The following is a 13,915-nucleotide window of genomic DNA, read 5'->3' on the forward strand; positions in this document are numbered from 1 at the left end:
GAATTTGCCAAAATGCCTGAGGCAGTCTCAGAAAGCATATCATAAAGTATGCTTTGGTCATTTGAAAAAACAATTTAAATCTTGGGCTCATGCTGTGCTACAAAAGAGAAATTCTTTCTGCATGTAGCAGCATTTAACATAAAGCATTATGGTGGCAAAATAATGATGCAGAGATGGCTTTCAATATCAGGGACAAACTTATAAATATGGAAACATAAGTTATGCCTAATAAAGGCAAATTCATGGAGTATTTGCAACATATTTTAAAGGATTGTGCATTGGTATGAAACTTTCTGTTCCAGCTAAATAGATTTAGTATGCATAAAGCTAACAGGCTGGAGTGGTTTCTGAACAGGTTGATGAATATGCCGGAATGACTAATACAAAGTATACCTGAGTTTTGCTACACATTTTGTTACTTTTCACCGAAGCTTCCCAATCAGCTTGATAGGTTAAGAGGAAACCTGCAAGAAAAAATGGAGAAAAACATTCTGTTAACATATGTAATGCCTATTCAAGTAAATCCTAAAAAAAAAAGCTCCAACCTCTGCCAAAAGTGATTTTTGCATTCTACTCATGATGATGAAGTTTTGTTGTGCTACTTTAATTGGTTGATTTTTCATTGTAGCCCATAACATGAAAAGCTGATCAAAATGAAGTATGAAGCCATGTGCAAATCAAAGAAAAAATACTTTTCAATACATGAAAAATTAAAATTCATGCCCTGTTAGAAATTGAAGAAGTTCTTTTCATGTCTGTAGGATACTCAATTGCATAACTTCTTTAAATGTTTGTAGGATACTATATCTACATATTGTATTTATATTTTGTAAGGTCATGCAAGGTGAGAGTGTCTAGTTTGTAAATATATTTATTTGTATTACTTAAGAATATGTGGTACAGTTTAAACATTTTTTTTACTCTTTCCATTTATTTATATATATATATGTGTTTATTTTCTTTTTCTTGTACAGCAAGTAGGAATTGACAAAGGTGACATTCCTGACCTCACATATGTAAGTATTACATTTTTACTGCAAGTCAGCATAATATGCTGTACCTGTAAGATAATGTGGACACAAGCCTTTGTTGTACTGATGTAGTCTGATGATTGTTAGCAGTTCAAATTACCATTTGTGTTGGATTTATTTATACTATACAAGAACTCATTTTTCTTTTTTTTAATCTTTGTTGGTTCTTTCAACATATGCAAGCCAAAGACTGCAAGCTCCTGTTTCCTATATATCATCTTTTTCATGTAAAGTTGGCAACAGTGTGATTGGAGGAGAGCACATGATGCTTGTTCTTGCCTCCATGTAGCTTCGCCATTCTGTCCATGGTGAAAGAAAGAAAAAAAATGCCCCTTCTCTTCTCACTTGCAGAGATGCAGATTGATCACAAAGATTGAGAGTGTGAGTAGTGCATACTGCTTTAGAAATGAAAAAAATAAAAGGTCAAGAGAAGAATCAAGAGTAACACGCAAGGAAGTTCCTAAAATGAAAATGTGAATCAGGACATCATGCACATAACATTCCTGTTTAGTGGGCCTTGATCAAAAATACTTTTAATATTTTGAAATAAAAAACTATCATGGTCCACTGAAATAAGAGCATAGGGTTTCCATAATATTAATATCATTGAAGTGATTTGTTTATGCTCTTGTGATATTTTTCACATTCTAGCAAAAGATAGCTAAAATGTATAATATATACAAAGAGAATGAGGAGGAATTTTATGAATAGTTGAATTTAAGACTTTAGTATTGTGAAAACCCTATTTATTCTTACTCTTCTATCCATGCATACTGAGCAGTCTAATGATTTGCACTGGAGCATGCACTAATATGTTTTACTAGGAGCAGGTTGATTTGCTTAATCAGGACTTAGAGCAAAAGCTAAAAACAGAAAATGCCAGAAGTGACTATGCATGTTTTTGATTTACTGTTTGCATCAGGAAACTGAAGGAGCAAAATGCAGATGCACTGCCGCTTTGCCATTCTATGAACTGCGCATTTGCTGCAGTTTGCTTGTGAAGTCACAGTTCCTATTTATTTATTTACGATGTGCCATAGTATCGCATCATTCACATTTAAAGTTAAAAGTCAGCTTCTCTTTGTTGCAAGGTATGGATGGCACTCAGTCTGTGATTTCCTCTCTACATATCCTGTACTTTGAGTCAGAAATTGTCTTTCTCAATTAAGTAAAATAAACAAGAAGCCTGCACCATGAATATAAGATGTCTTGTGTTATCTTAATCATGTTGTATTTCTCTTTAACAATGGATTTATTTAATATCTTATGAATTTGTGGTGTTTTTAAATTCTGTCTTTCTATTCACAGTATTTTGTTGCTGTTAGAATGTGCTTATTTTAAATCTGTAAACCATATACAGTAATAGATAATGTTTGGCTTCAAAGTGGTATACTTCTATGGAATTTACATTGAAATACTTTAACTGTTGTCCAAGTAAGATAACTAAGTGATTTTTTGAAAATGTGGTTTTAAATCAATCAGTAACTCAGTATCTTATATAGTGCCCTACACATAGTACCACCATTATGTCATTTTTAATTTCTTTGTAATTACAGTGTATTTCTGCAGTTTAGTTACTCTGATGGTATTTTTTGCTTTTTTTAAATAAGATGCTTATTATCTTTTTCACATAAAAAGCAATACCACGCTCTTCCAGGCATAATACTAATGTGGTTTTTACTTTAATGTGCTTTTGGGTCATACAGTCGTATGAAAAAGTTTGGGAACCCCTCTTAATTCTTTGGATTTTTGTTTATCATTGGCAGAGCTTTCAAAATAGCAACTTGCTTTTAATATATGACATGCCTTATGGAAACAGTAGTTTATTGGTGTTTTATCTTGGTAGAGTAATATATAATTCCTCTACTTTCCCCTGTTGTATTATTATGTAGCCTTAGAATGCCTAATCTCACAGACTTACCACTGTTTATATGGTATTATTGTATACTAGACATTAAGCCCATTACAATAACGGGCGCTAGAACAGTAATTCATAAACATTAGTAGGAACAGTCTATATTAAATGGCAAGGGACCTTGTATGCGTCACTGTATTGTGTGCCTTTAATTTTCTCTCTCAGTAATACTGGTTTGTATTGTCGTAAAATGCCTGTAATTTTGTCTGACAGTAATACAGTGGAACCTCGGTTCACGACCATAATTCGTTCCAAAACTCTTGTAACCCAATTTTGATCGTGAACCGAAGTAATTTCCCCCATAGGATTGTATGTAATTACAATTAATCCGTTCCAGACCATATGAATTGTATGTAAATATATATTTTTTTAAGTTTTTAAGCACAAATATAATCATACCATTGAATGCACAGCGTAATAGTAAACTAAATGTAAAAACATTGAACAACACTAACAAAACCTTGAACAACAGAGAAAACTAACACTGCAAGAGTTTGCGATATAGCCTTACAACCCACTCGCTAAAAACACTTTTTTTAATGAGTTTTAAGCACAGGGAAAAAAATTAACGTTTGAAAAATCCATAATTTATTAAACAACCAAGAAAACTAACATTGCAACAATGCACACGCGTGCTTGTGTGTGTGTGTCTGTCTCTCGCGTATGTGTTTCTCTTAAACGCGCGCCTCTGTGTCTGTGTGTGTGTGTGTCTGTCTGTCTGTCTCTCTTTCTCTCTCTCGCGTGTGCCTGTGTGTGTGTGTCTGTCTCTGTCTCACGCGCGCCTGTGTGTGTGTCTGTGTCTGTCTCGCGCGCGCCTGTGTGTGTGTGTCTGTCTCTCGCGCACCTATATGTGTGTCTGTCTCTCTCTCTGCACAGGGAATGCACAGGAAGAGACTGAACACGTGCCGTGTGGCCCTGTGCATGCGCACTTTACCAGAAGACACACATACATGGACACCTGGACGCACACAGGGGTTTTATTAAAGAGGATAACTTATCCCCACCTTCCCTTCTATATCTATAAACTCAGGCAACTAGATGTTGTAAAAAGACAAGCAGGAGTTAAGTTACACATAAAATAATGTATTATTGATAATATTCATAAATAATAACAAAATGCAAAGTACATTTGAATATTGGCAACCATACAACCTGATTAAATGGTGATTTGTAGTTCAGGTGGCACACAGACTTGTAGTTACTTAATGTCTCTAGTTAAGGCATCATTGGGGCTCAGCTTTCTTCAGAACAGGCCTTAAGCCTCATCAATATGGCTGAATCTGTGCTCTTCATTGAGCTGTTCTTGTCAGTTCATGATGTGATGGTCTTCATCAGATGTTAGTAAGAGAGAGATACTTCTACATCACAGGTTAGCAAGAGATGCTTCTTTCAGAACATGTTGGTTAGTAAGAGAGAGAGAGTGAGAGAAAGCAAGCAAATGTGTGGGTTTTCTGTCCAACCCCTACAACCAATAGGACATCATGGTACTTAAAGGCCTCTGAGACAAGCCAATTCCAAACAGCCATACCTCAGACCAATGGGGGAAATAGAAGATCTTAACACCTGCCTCCAAACCATATGTTAAACAATCTGGCTTCCTTGCGGGGGGTTGAAAGACTTTAGCAGAGAAATACTTGCCAAACTGGTTTAAGACACATCCTCTCCCAACACAGTCGTAAAATGCAAAGAGACTCAGTCTTGATTGGGGGTTTGGGGTAAACACTAAATGACATTGTTTTGCCTAAATTATAAAATATTTATCAAGTTATATGTAAAATCAGATTAACAGAAAGTATACAATATGCATCATAACAAAATTAGACAGGTGCATAAATTTGGGCATCCCAACAGAGATATTACATCAATACTTAGTTGAGCCTCCTTTTGCCAATATAACAGCCTCTAGACTCCTCATATAGCCTTTAATGAGTGTATTTTTGACCATTCTTCCATACAAAATTTCTCCAGTTCAGTTAAATTTGATGGCTGCTGAGCATGGACAGCCTGCTTCAAATCATCCCATAATTGTTCGATAATATTTAAGTCAGGGGACTGTGACGGCCATTCCAGAACATTGTACTTCTCCCTCAGCATGAATGCCTTTGTAGATTTCGAACTGTTTTGGGTCATTGTCTTGTTGGAATATCCAACCCCTGCGTATCTTCAAATTTGTGACTGATGCTTGAACATTATCTTGAACTATTTGTTGATATTGGGTTGAATTCATCCAACACTCATTTAACAAGGGCCCCAGTCCCTGAACTAGCCACACAGCCCCACAGCATGATGGAACCTCCAAGAAATTTGACAGTAGGTAGCAGGTGTTTTTCTTGGAATGAGGTGTTCTTCAAAGCGCTTTTTGTTATGACCAAATAACTAAATTTTTGTCTCATCAGTCCAAAGCAGTTTGTTCCAAAATGAATCTGGCTTGTCTAAATGAGCATTGTTGAGTGCAGAAAGGGCTTCTTTCTCATCAGCCTGCCATACAGATGTTCTTTGTGCAAATTGTGCTGAATTGTAGAATGATGTACAGATACACCATCTGCAGCAAGATGTTCTTGCAGGTCTTTGGAGATGATCTGTCGGTTGTCTGTAACCATTCTCACAATCCTGTGCATATGCCGATCCTGTATTTTTCTTGGCCTGCCAGACCTGGGTTTAACAGCAACTGTGCCTGTGGCCTTCCATTTCCTGATTCCATTCCTTACAGTTGAAACTGACAGTTTAAACCTCTCAGTTAGCTTTTTGTAGCTTTGAGGATCCCATGCTATCACTCTTCAGAGGAGAGTCAAAGGGAAGCACAACTTGCAATTGACCACCTTAAATACCTTTTCTCATGATTGGACACACCTGACTATGAATTTCGAGGCTTAACAAGCTAATCCTGTCAATTTGGTGTTGCAAGTAATCAGTATTGAGCAGTTACATGAATTCAAATCAGCAAAATTACAAGGGTATCCAACTTTTTGCACAGCCAGTTTTTCACATTTGATTTAATTTTATACAACTAAATACTGCTTTGCTAAAAATCTTTGTTCAGAAAACACCCCAGTACTCGGATGTTCCTAGGAAATGAAAGACATAACATTGGTATTTTTGTGTTGAAAGTAAATTATTACGCAGGCTGAGAGGGTTTCTCAAATTTTTTCATATGTATATATTATCTAGACAACTATAAGTATTACAAGGCACCCTTTAAATCTCTTAAATCTTGAGACAACCAAACACATACTTAGATGGCTCAATGTGTATGGGAGCAAAAAACATGCTTTCCAGCCAAAGCATACTGTACTTCATCTCTCCTGCCCACAGAACAAATCTACTTTGTACTTCAAGCTGAGTCCTTGCTTCACTTATCTACAAGCTCTAACATTATCTTGCCTCCTTTACAGGGTACACCACCTGCATGGCTGAACCTCTCCAAACTCAAAAGGTGCACTAAAAAGACACTAGGAAATAGTACTGTTTAAACAGCAAGGGCTAGCCTCCTGTGCCTTTTCTGTGAATTTTGCATTTACAGTCGATCCGTTTTCTGGACTCTTTTAAGGTCTTGGATGACTGGTTGCTATAGTATTCCACTTCCTGGAAGCCCTACACAACACAGCAGTTTCAATTATATTTTGTTTTACTTCTAGGGATAAGTATCCAGTATCCATTAAGCTACCCTCTCAAACCAGTATCCAATGGGTCTTGTTCCATAAAGGGAAGGAAATTCTTTATGAAGTTGTTTCTTTATTAGGTCTCCACATTCTGAAGACCACCAGAAGAATAAACTGCATCTATAGGAGGAGAGTAGAATCTTCAAGTTTAGGAGCTCTACTTTGACCGAAATACCAGGTTGACTACAATGCTGTTTTAGTTTAGCCCACTTTAAAGTAAATGTATTTTGAACAGTACCGTAACTGCAGATGTTTAGTTTAAATTTATTAGGTGATTGTTCAGAAGCAAAAGAAAGTAGCACAAGTGAGGGTTCAGCTTCAGAATATAAACATTTAAACAATATGAACCTGTACTGGCAGAGGTAATTCTAAGGACTCTAAGTGCTCTAGGCAAAAAACTCAATGGGGCCCTCTAACTCTTCTTCCCTTGAATATTGACAAGGTGAAATGCATTAAATAAAGTCTAAATTTATTAAGATCAATAGAGAAAGTTTAATAAACACATCCATTAATTTTATGATAAACAGATATAAAGTAACATGATAAATGCAAAATTTGTAATGCAAATAATAATACAATTCATTTACAAAGCTAATAAGTAAAAAAGTAAATACTCCTTAATGTTGTTAATTTGGCACAGACCCAAACGTATGGCTTAATGAGGCTGGAGCTCGATTGCAACGTTTGCAGGTTGGATCTTTCCCTGGAAACATTTTGGACAATTTTAAGCAAGAGAGATGTGCTCAATATATAACTTTAAGTTGAATAATTGTATGCTTTGCACATCTGGAGCTCGAGTCAATTCTGTGTATTGCTACCTTCCAATCCTTTTCTGACATGTTGACTGAGAGATTCTTTTCCCATTGTCCTCTTGGATCTTTGAAAGGGAGGGACTGTAAAATGGTTTTATATTTTAAAATGCTGACTGAGTCCTCAAGACTGATCAATATTTCATCAGTATTTTCATTGCATGTGCTAATTAACATGGGGCAGAAAATATGAACTGACATTTTGCCAAGGTTTTCAGGGACACATCAGAAAAGAGTCAAAAACTAAACATGCATAGCCTGCTTCATCAGAAAGACATCCTTTCTATTTTTCTCTCATTCATCATCTTTCATGTTCTTTTCTAAGCAGACAAAAAACGTGAAGGTTGTTTCAGAATTGCTAGGTAGGAGTGAGGCCTTTCTGATGATTTTGCCTGGTTCATGGGTCAACATCTGCACTCAAAGCTTAACTCATTAAAGCTGTCTCTAAAAAAGATGTTATATTTCTGTAGAATTTGCTTGTAATTGAGATTCACACAGGAAAGTCCTTATTGGATTACAATTAATTATTTGACTAGGATATGCTAACACATCTGTAGATTTCAAAAAAGTCCTCATTTGTTGACTGTCTAAGTAAGGTAAAGCCTTGTTTTTAAACCTAACATTCAGCCAATGTGTGTATCCATGTTTTGTGCAACACTTACAGTGCTTCCGGAAAGTATTCACAGCGCATCACTTTTTCCACATTTTGTTATGTTACAGCCTTATTCCAAAATGGATTAAATTCATTTTTTTCCTCAGAATTCTACACACAACGCCCCATAATGACAACGTGAAAAAAGTTTACTTGAGGTTTTTGCAAATTTATTAAAAAAACAAAAACTGAGAAATCACATGTACATAAGTATTCACAGCCTTTGCTCAATACTTTGTCGATGCACCTTTGGCAGCAATTACAGCCTCAAGTCTTTTTGAATATGATGCCACAAGCTTGGCACACCTATCCTTGGCCAGTTTCGCCCATTCCTCTTTGCAGCACCTCTCAAGCTCCATCAGGTTGGATGGGAAGCGTCTGTGCACAGCCATTTTAAGATCTCTCCAGAGATGTTCAATCGGATTCAAGTCTGGGCTCTGGCTGGGCCACTCAAGGACATTCACAGATCCATCCATCCATCCATCCATTCTCTTCCGCTTATCCGAGGTCGGGTCGCGGGGGCAGCAGCTTAAGCAGAGAGGCCCAGACTTCCCTCTCCCCGCCACTTCTTCCAGCTCTTCCGGGAGAATCCAATGCGTTCCCAGGCCAGGGAGACATAGTCCCTCCAGCGTGTCCTGGGTCTTCCCCGGGCCTCCTCCGGTTGGACGTGCCCGGAACACCTCACCAGGGAGGCGTCCAGGAGGCATCCTGATCAGATGCCCGAGCCACCTCATCTGACTCCTCTCGATGCGGAGGAGCAGTGGCTCTACTCTGAGCCCCTCCCGGATGACTGAGCTTCTCACCCTATCTTTAAGGGAAAGCCCAGACACCCTGCGGAGGAAACTCATTTCAGCCGCTTGTATTCGCGATCTCGTTCTTTCGGTCACTACCCATAGCTCATGACCATAGGTGAGGGTAGGAAGGTAGATCGACTGGTAAATTGAGAGCTTTGCCTTACGGCTCAGCTCCTTTTCACCACGACAGACCGATGCAGAGCCCGCATCACTGCGGATGCCGCACCGATCCGCCTGTCGATCTCACGCTCCATTCTTCCCTCACTCGTGAACAAGACCCGAGATACTTGAACTCCTCCACTTGGGGCAGGATCTCTCCCCAACCCTGAGAGGGCACTCCACCCTTTTCCGCTGAGGACCATGCTCGGATTTGGAGGTGCTGATTCTCATCCCAGCCGCTTCACACTCAGCTGCGAACCGATCCAGAGAGAGCTGAAGATCACGGCCTGATGAAGCAAACAGGACAACATCATCTGCAAAAGCAGTGACCCAATCCTGAGTCCACCAAACCGACCCCTTCAACACCCTGGTTGCGCCTAGAAATTCTGTCCATAAAAGTTATGAACAGAATCGGTGACAAAGGGCAGCCCTGGCGGAGTCCAACTCTCACTGGAAACGGGCTCGACTTACTGCCGCAATGCGGACCAAGCTCTGACACCGTTGTACAGAGACCGAACAGCTCTTATCAGGGGTCCGTACCCCATACTCCCGAGCACCCCCACAGGATTCCCGAGGGACACGGTCGAATGCCTTTCCAAGTCCACAAAACACATGTAGACCGGTCGGGCAAACTCCCATGCACCCTCCAGGACTCTGCTAAGGGTGAAGAGCTGGTCCACTGTTCCGCGACCAGGACTAAAACCACACTGTTCCTCCTGAATCCGAGGTTCACTATCGACGGACCCTCCTCTCCAGAACCCCCGAATAGACTTTTCCAGGGAGGCTGAGGAGTGTGATCCCTCTAAAGTTGGAACACACCCTCCGTCCCCTTTTAAAGAGGGGACCACCACCCCGGTCTGCCAATCCAGAGGCACTGTCCTCGATGTCCATGCGATGTTGCAGAGACGTGTCAACCAAGACAGTCCTACAACATCCAGAGCCTTAAGGAACTCCGGCGATCTCATCCAGCCCCGGGGCCCGGCCACCAAGGAGTTTTTTGACCACCTCGGTGACTTCAGTCCCAGAGATGGGAGAGCCCACCTCAGAGTCCCCAGGCTCTGCTTCCTCATTGGAAGGCAAGTTAGTGGGATTGAGGAGGTCTTCAAGTACTCCTCCCACCACCCACAGCGTCCGAAGTGAGGTCAGCAGCGCACCATCCCCACTATATACGGTGTTGACACTGCACTGCTTCCCTCCTGAGACGCCGGACGGTGGACCAGAATCTCCTCGAAGCCGTCCAAAGTCGCTCTCCATGGCTCTCCAAACTCCTCCCATGCCCGAAGTTTTGCCTCAGCAACAACCGGCCGTTCGCTTGGCCTGCCGGTACCTATCAGCTGCCTCCAGAGACCCACATGACAAAAAAGTCCTATAGGACTCCTTCTTCAGCTTGACAGCATCCCTCACCGCCGGTGTCCACCAACGGGTTCGGGGATTGCCGCCACGACAGTGAACGCCCTCCTTGAACCGTCACCTTATCGTGGTGGAGGGGTTTGTGTGTCCCAATGATCCTAGGAGCTATGTTGTCCGGGGCTTTATGCCCCTGGTAGGGCCACCCAAGGCAAACTGGTCCTAGGTGAGGGATGAGACAAAGAGCGGTTCAATAAACCTCCAATGAAAAATAAAAACTGCGGACGTTTTCCCTTGCCCGGACGCGGGTCACCGGGGCCCCCCTCTGGAGCCAGGCCTGGAGGTGGGGCTCGATGGCGAGCGCCTGGTGGCCGGGCCTGCACCCATGGGGCTGCCGGGCACAGCCCAAGAGGTAACGTGGGTCCTCCTCCCCATGGGCTCACCACCTATGGGAGGGGCCAAGGAGGTTGGGTGCAATGTGAGTTGGGTGGTGGCAAGGCGGGACCTTGGCGGTCTGATCCTCGGCTACAGAAACTGGCTCTTGGGACGTGGAATGTCACCTCTCTGAAGGGAAGGAGCCTGAGCTAGTGCGCGAGGTCGAGAGGTTCCGCTAGATATAGTCGGACTCACCTCAACGCACAGCTTGGACTCTGGAACCAATCTCCTTGAGAGGGGCTGGACTCTCTACCACTCTGGAGTTGCCCCCGGTGAGAGGCGCCGAGCAGGTGTGGGCATACTTATTGCCCCCCGACTCAGAGCCTGTGCATTGGGGTTTACCCCGGTGGACGAGAGGGTGGCCTCCCTCCGCCTTCGGGTGGGGGGAAGGGTCCTGACTGTTGTTTGTGCGTATGCGAACAGCAGTTTGGAGTATCCACCCTTTTGGAGTCTCTGAGGGGTTGCTAGAGGGCATACCTTCTGGGATTCCCTCGTTTTGCTGGGAGACTTCAATGCTCACGTGGGCAATGACAGTGAGACCTGGAAGGGCGTGATTGGGAGGAATGGCCCCCCCGATCTGAACCCGAGCGGTGTTTTGTTATTGGACTTCTGTGCTCGTCACGGATTGTCCATAACGAACACCATGTTCAAGCATAAGGGTGTTCATATGTGCACTTGGCACCAGGACACCCTAGGCCTCAGGTCGATGATCGACTTTGTGGTCGTGTCGCCGGACTTGCGGCCATATGTCTTGGACACTCGGGTGAAGAGAGGGGCGGAGCTGTCAACTGATCACCACCTGGTGGTGAGTTGGCTTCGATGGTGGGGGAAGATGCCGGTCAGACCTGGTAGGCCCAAACGTGTTGTGAGGGTCTGCTGGGAACGGCTGGCAGAGTCTCCTGTCAGAAGTAGCTTCAACTCCCACCTCCGGCAGAACTTCAACCACGTCCCGAGGGAGGTGGGGACATTGAGTCCGAATGGGCCATGTTCCGTGCCTCTATTGTTGAGGCGGCTGACCGGAGCTGTGGCCGCAAGGTGGTCGGTGCCTGTCGTGGCGGCAATCCCGAACCCGCTGGTGGACACCGGCGTGAGGGATGCTGTCAAGCTGAAGAAGGAGTCCTATAGGACTTTTTTGTCATGTGGGTCTCTGGAGGCAGCTGATAGGTACCGGCAGGCCAAGCGGAACGCGGCTTCGGTTGTTGCTGAGGCAAAAACTCGGGCATGGGAGGAGTTTGGAGAGGCCATGGAGAACATTCACAGAGTTGTCCTGAAACCACTCCTTTGATATCTTGGCTGTGTGCTTTGGGTCGTTGTCCTGCTGAAAGATGAACCGTCGCCGTCAAGAGCGCTCTGGAGCAGGTTTTCATCCAGGATGTCTCTGTACATTGCTGCAGTCATCTTTCCCTTTATCCTGACGAGTCTCCCAGTTCCTGCCCCTGAAAAACATCCCCACAGCATGATGCTGCCACCACCATGCTTCACTGTAGGGATGGTATTGGCCTGGTGATGAGCGGTGCCTGGTTTCCTCCAAACGTCACGCCTAGCATTCACACCAAAGAGTTCAATCTTTGTCTCATCAGACCAGATCATTTTGTTTTTCATGGTCTGAGAGTCCTTCGGGTGCCTTTTGGTAAACTCCAGGCGGGCTGCCATGTGCCCTTTACTAAGGAGTGGCTTCCGTCTGCCCACTCTACCATACAGGCCTGATTGGTGGATTACTGCAGAGATGGTTGTCCTTCTGGAAGGTTCTCCTCTCTCCACAGAGGACCTCTGGAGCTCTGACAGAGTGACCATCGGGTTCGTGGTCACCTCCCTGACTAAGGCCCTTCTCCCCCGATCGCTCAGTTTAGATGGCTAGCCAGCTCTAGGAAGAGTCCTGGTGGTTTTGAACTTCTTCCACTTATGGATGATGGAGGCCACTGTGCTCATTGGGATCTTCAAAGCAGCAGAAATTTTTCTGTAACCTTCCCCAGATTTGTGCCTCGAGACAATCCTGCCTCGGAGGTCTACAGGCAATTCCTTTGACTTCATGCTTGGTTTGTGCTCTGACATGAACTGTCAACTGTGGGACCTTATATAGACAGGTGTGTGCCTTTCCAAATCATGTCCAATCAACTGAATTTACCACAGGTGGACTCCAGTTAAGCTGCAGAAACATCTCAAGGATGATCAGGGGAAACAGGATGCACCTGAGCTCAATTTTGAGCTTCATGGAAAAGGCTGTGAATACTTGCCTTTACTTGCATGTGCTTTCTCAATTTTTTTATTTTTAATAAATTTGCAAAAATCTCAAGTAAACTTTTTTCATGTTGTCATTATGGGGTTTTTGTGTAGAATACTGAGAAAAAATGAATTTAATCTATTTTGGAATAAGGTTGTAACATAACAAAATGTGGAAAAAGTGATGCGCTGTGAATACTTTCCGGATGCACTGTAAGTTGTAGATGCTGCAGGTGTCAGAACACACAATATATGAATAGGCACCTGACAGACAGAAAAAATTCAATTTACATTCAGCGCAGAGTTCATCATTATCAAGGTGTCTCCAGTTGCTTCTGTGCCCTCTGTGTTTAGCTGCTTCACTGCTACTTGTTTTTCAAGTTTTCACCACTGGATGGATGATCAAGTTCAAGCCTTTGATTTCCAACTGTAATTTTTTTTACTGATGGGTTCACTTACTTTTTCAGTCTAGAAAAGTTATCAACTATTCTTCTCTGCTGCCATTAAACATTTCACCCATTCGTTCAGAGTGTGTAAGATACTCCTGTGCCAATTCCGCTGTGCAGGTCTAACCCCCTCTGATTAAATATGGGCATACTTAATTGAATCAACTTTACAGATTTTCTACTACTTACAGTTGTCCTGCTACTTTCTGCTCTTTTTGCTTCCAGAAATGTAAATCCTCATCATGATTTCTAAAAAAAAACTGATTACAATTGAGTTTACTAAAATGTAACATTTATCAAACACTCTTGAAATGGACATTGAGCCCCCTTAAGGGTGGTATTTACTACTGTGTTTTTGCAGTGGCTTGATGTTATGCTTAAAGGGATGTTCATTCAAATTTGTCATTGCAGTTAGTGCTTATGTAAATTAATGCTCTTGGATCCCTAA

General features: G+C 42.6%; 1 protein-coding gene across 5 annotated transcripts in view; it reads left to right on the plus strand.

Moving 5' to 3' along the window:
- Window positions 1–13,915, plus strand: part of snap91a (synaptosome associated protein 91a) — a 247,694-nt gene that overhangs the window by 141,384 nt on the left and 92,395 nt on the right. For all 5 annotated transcript variants that reach the window (XM_039747584.1, XM_039747581.1, XM_039747580.1 and 2 more), the window contains one exon: window positions 975–1,016. In XM_039747584.1, coding sequence (XP_039603518.1) covers window positions 975–1,016 — 42 coding nt within the window. The remainder of the gene's footprint in view (window positions 1–974; window positions 1,017–13,915) is intronic.

The sequence above is a fragment of the Polypterus senegalus genome, chromosome 3 (assembly GCF_016835505.1).
Source record: "Polypterus senegalus isolate Bchr_013 chromosome 3, ASM1683550v1, whole genome shotgun sequence".
Classification (NCBI taxonomy): Eukaryota; Metazoa; Chordata; class Cladistia; order Polypteriformes; family Polypteridae; genus Polypterus; species Polypterus senegalus.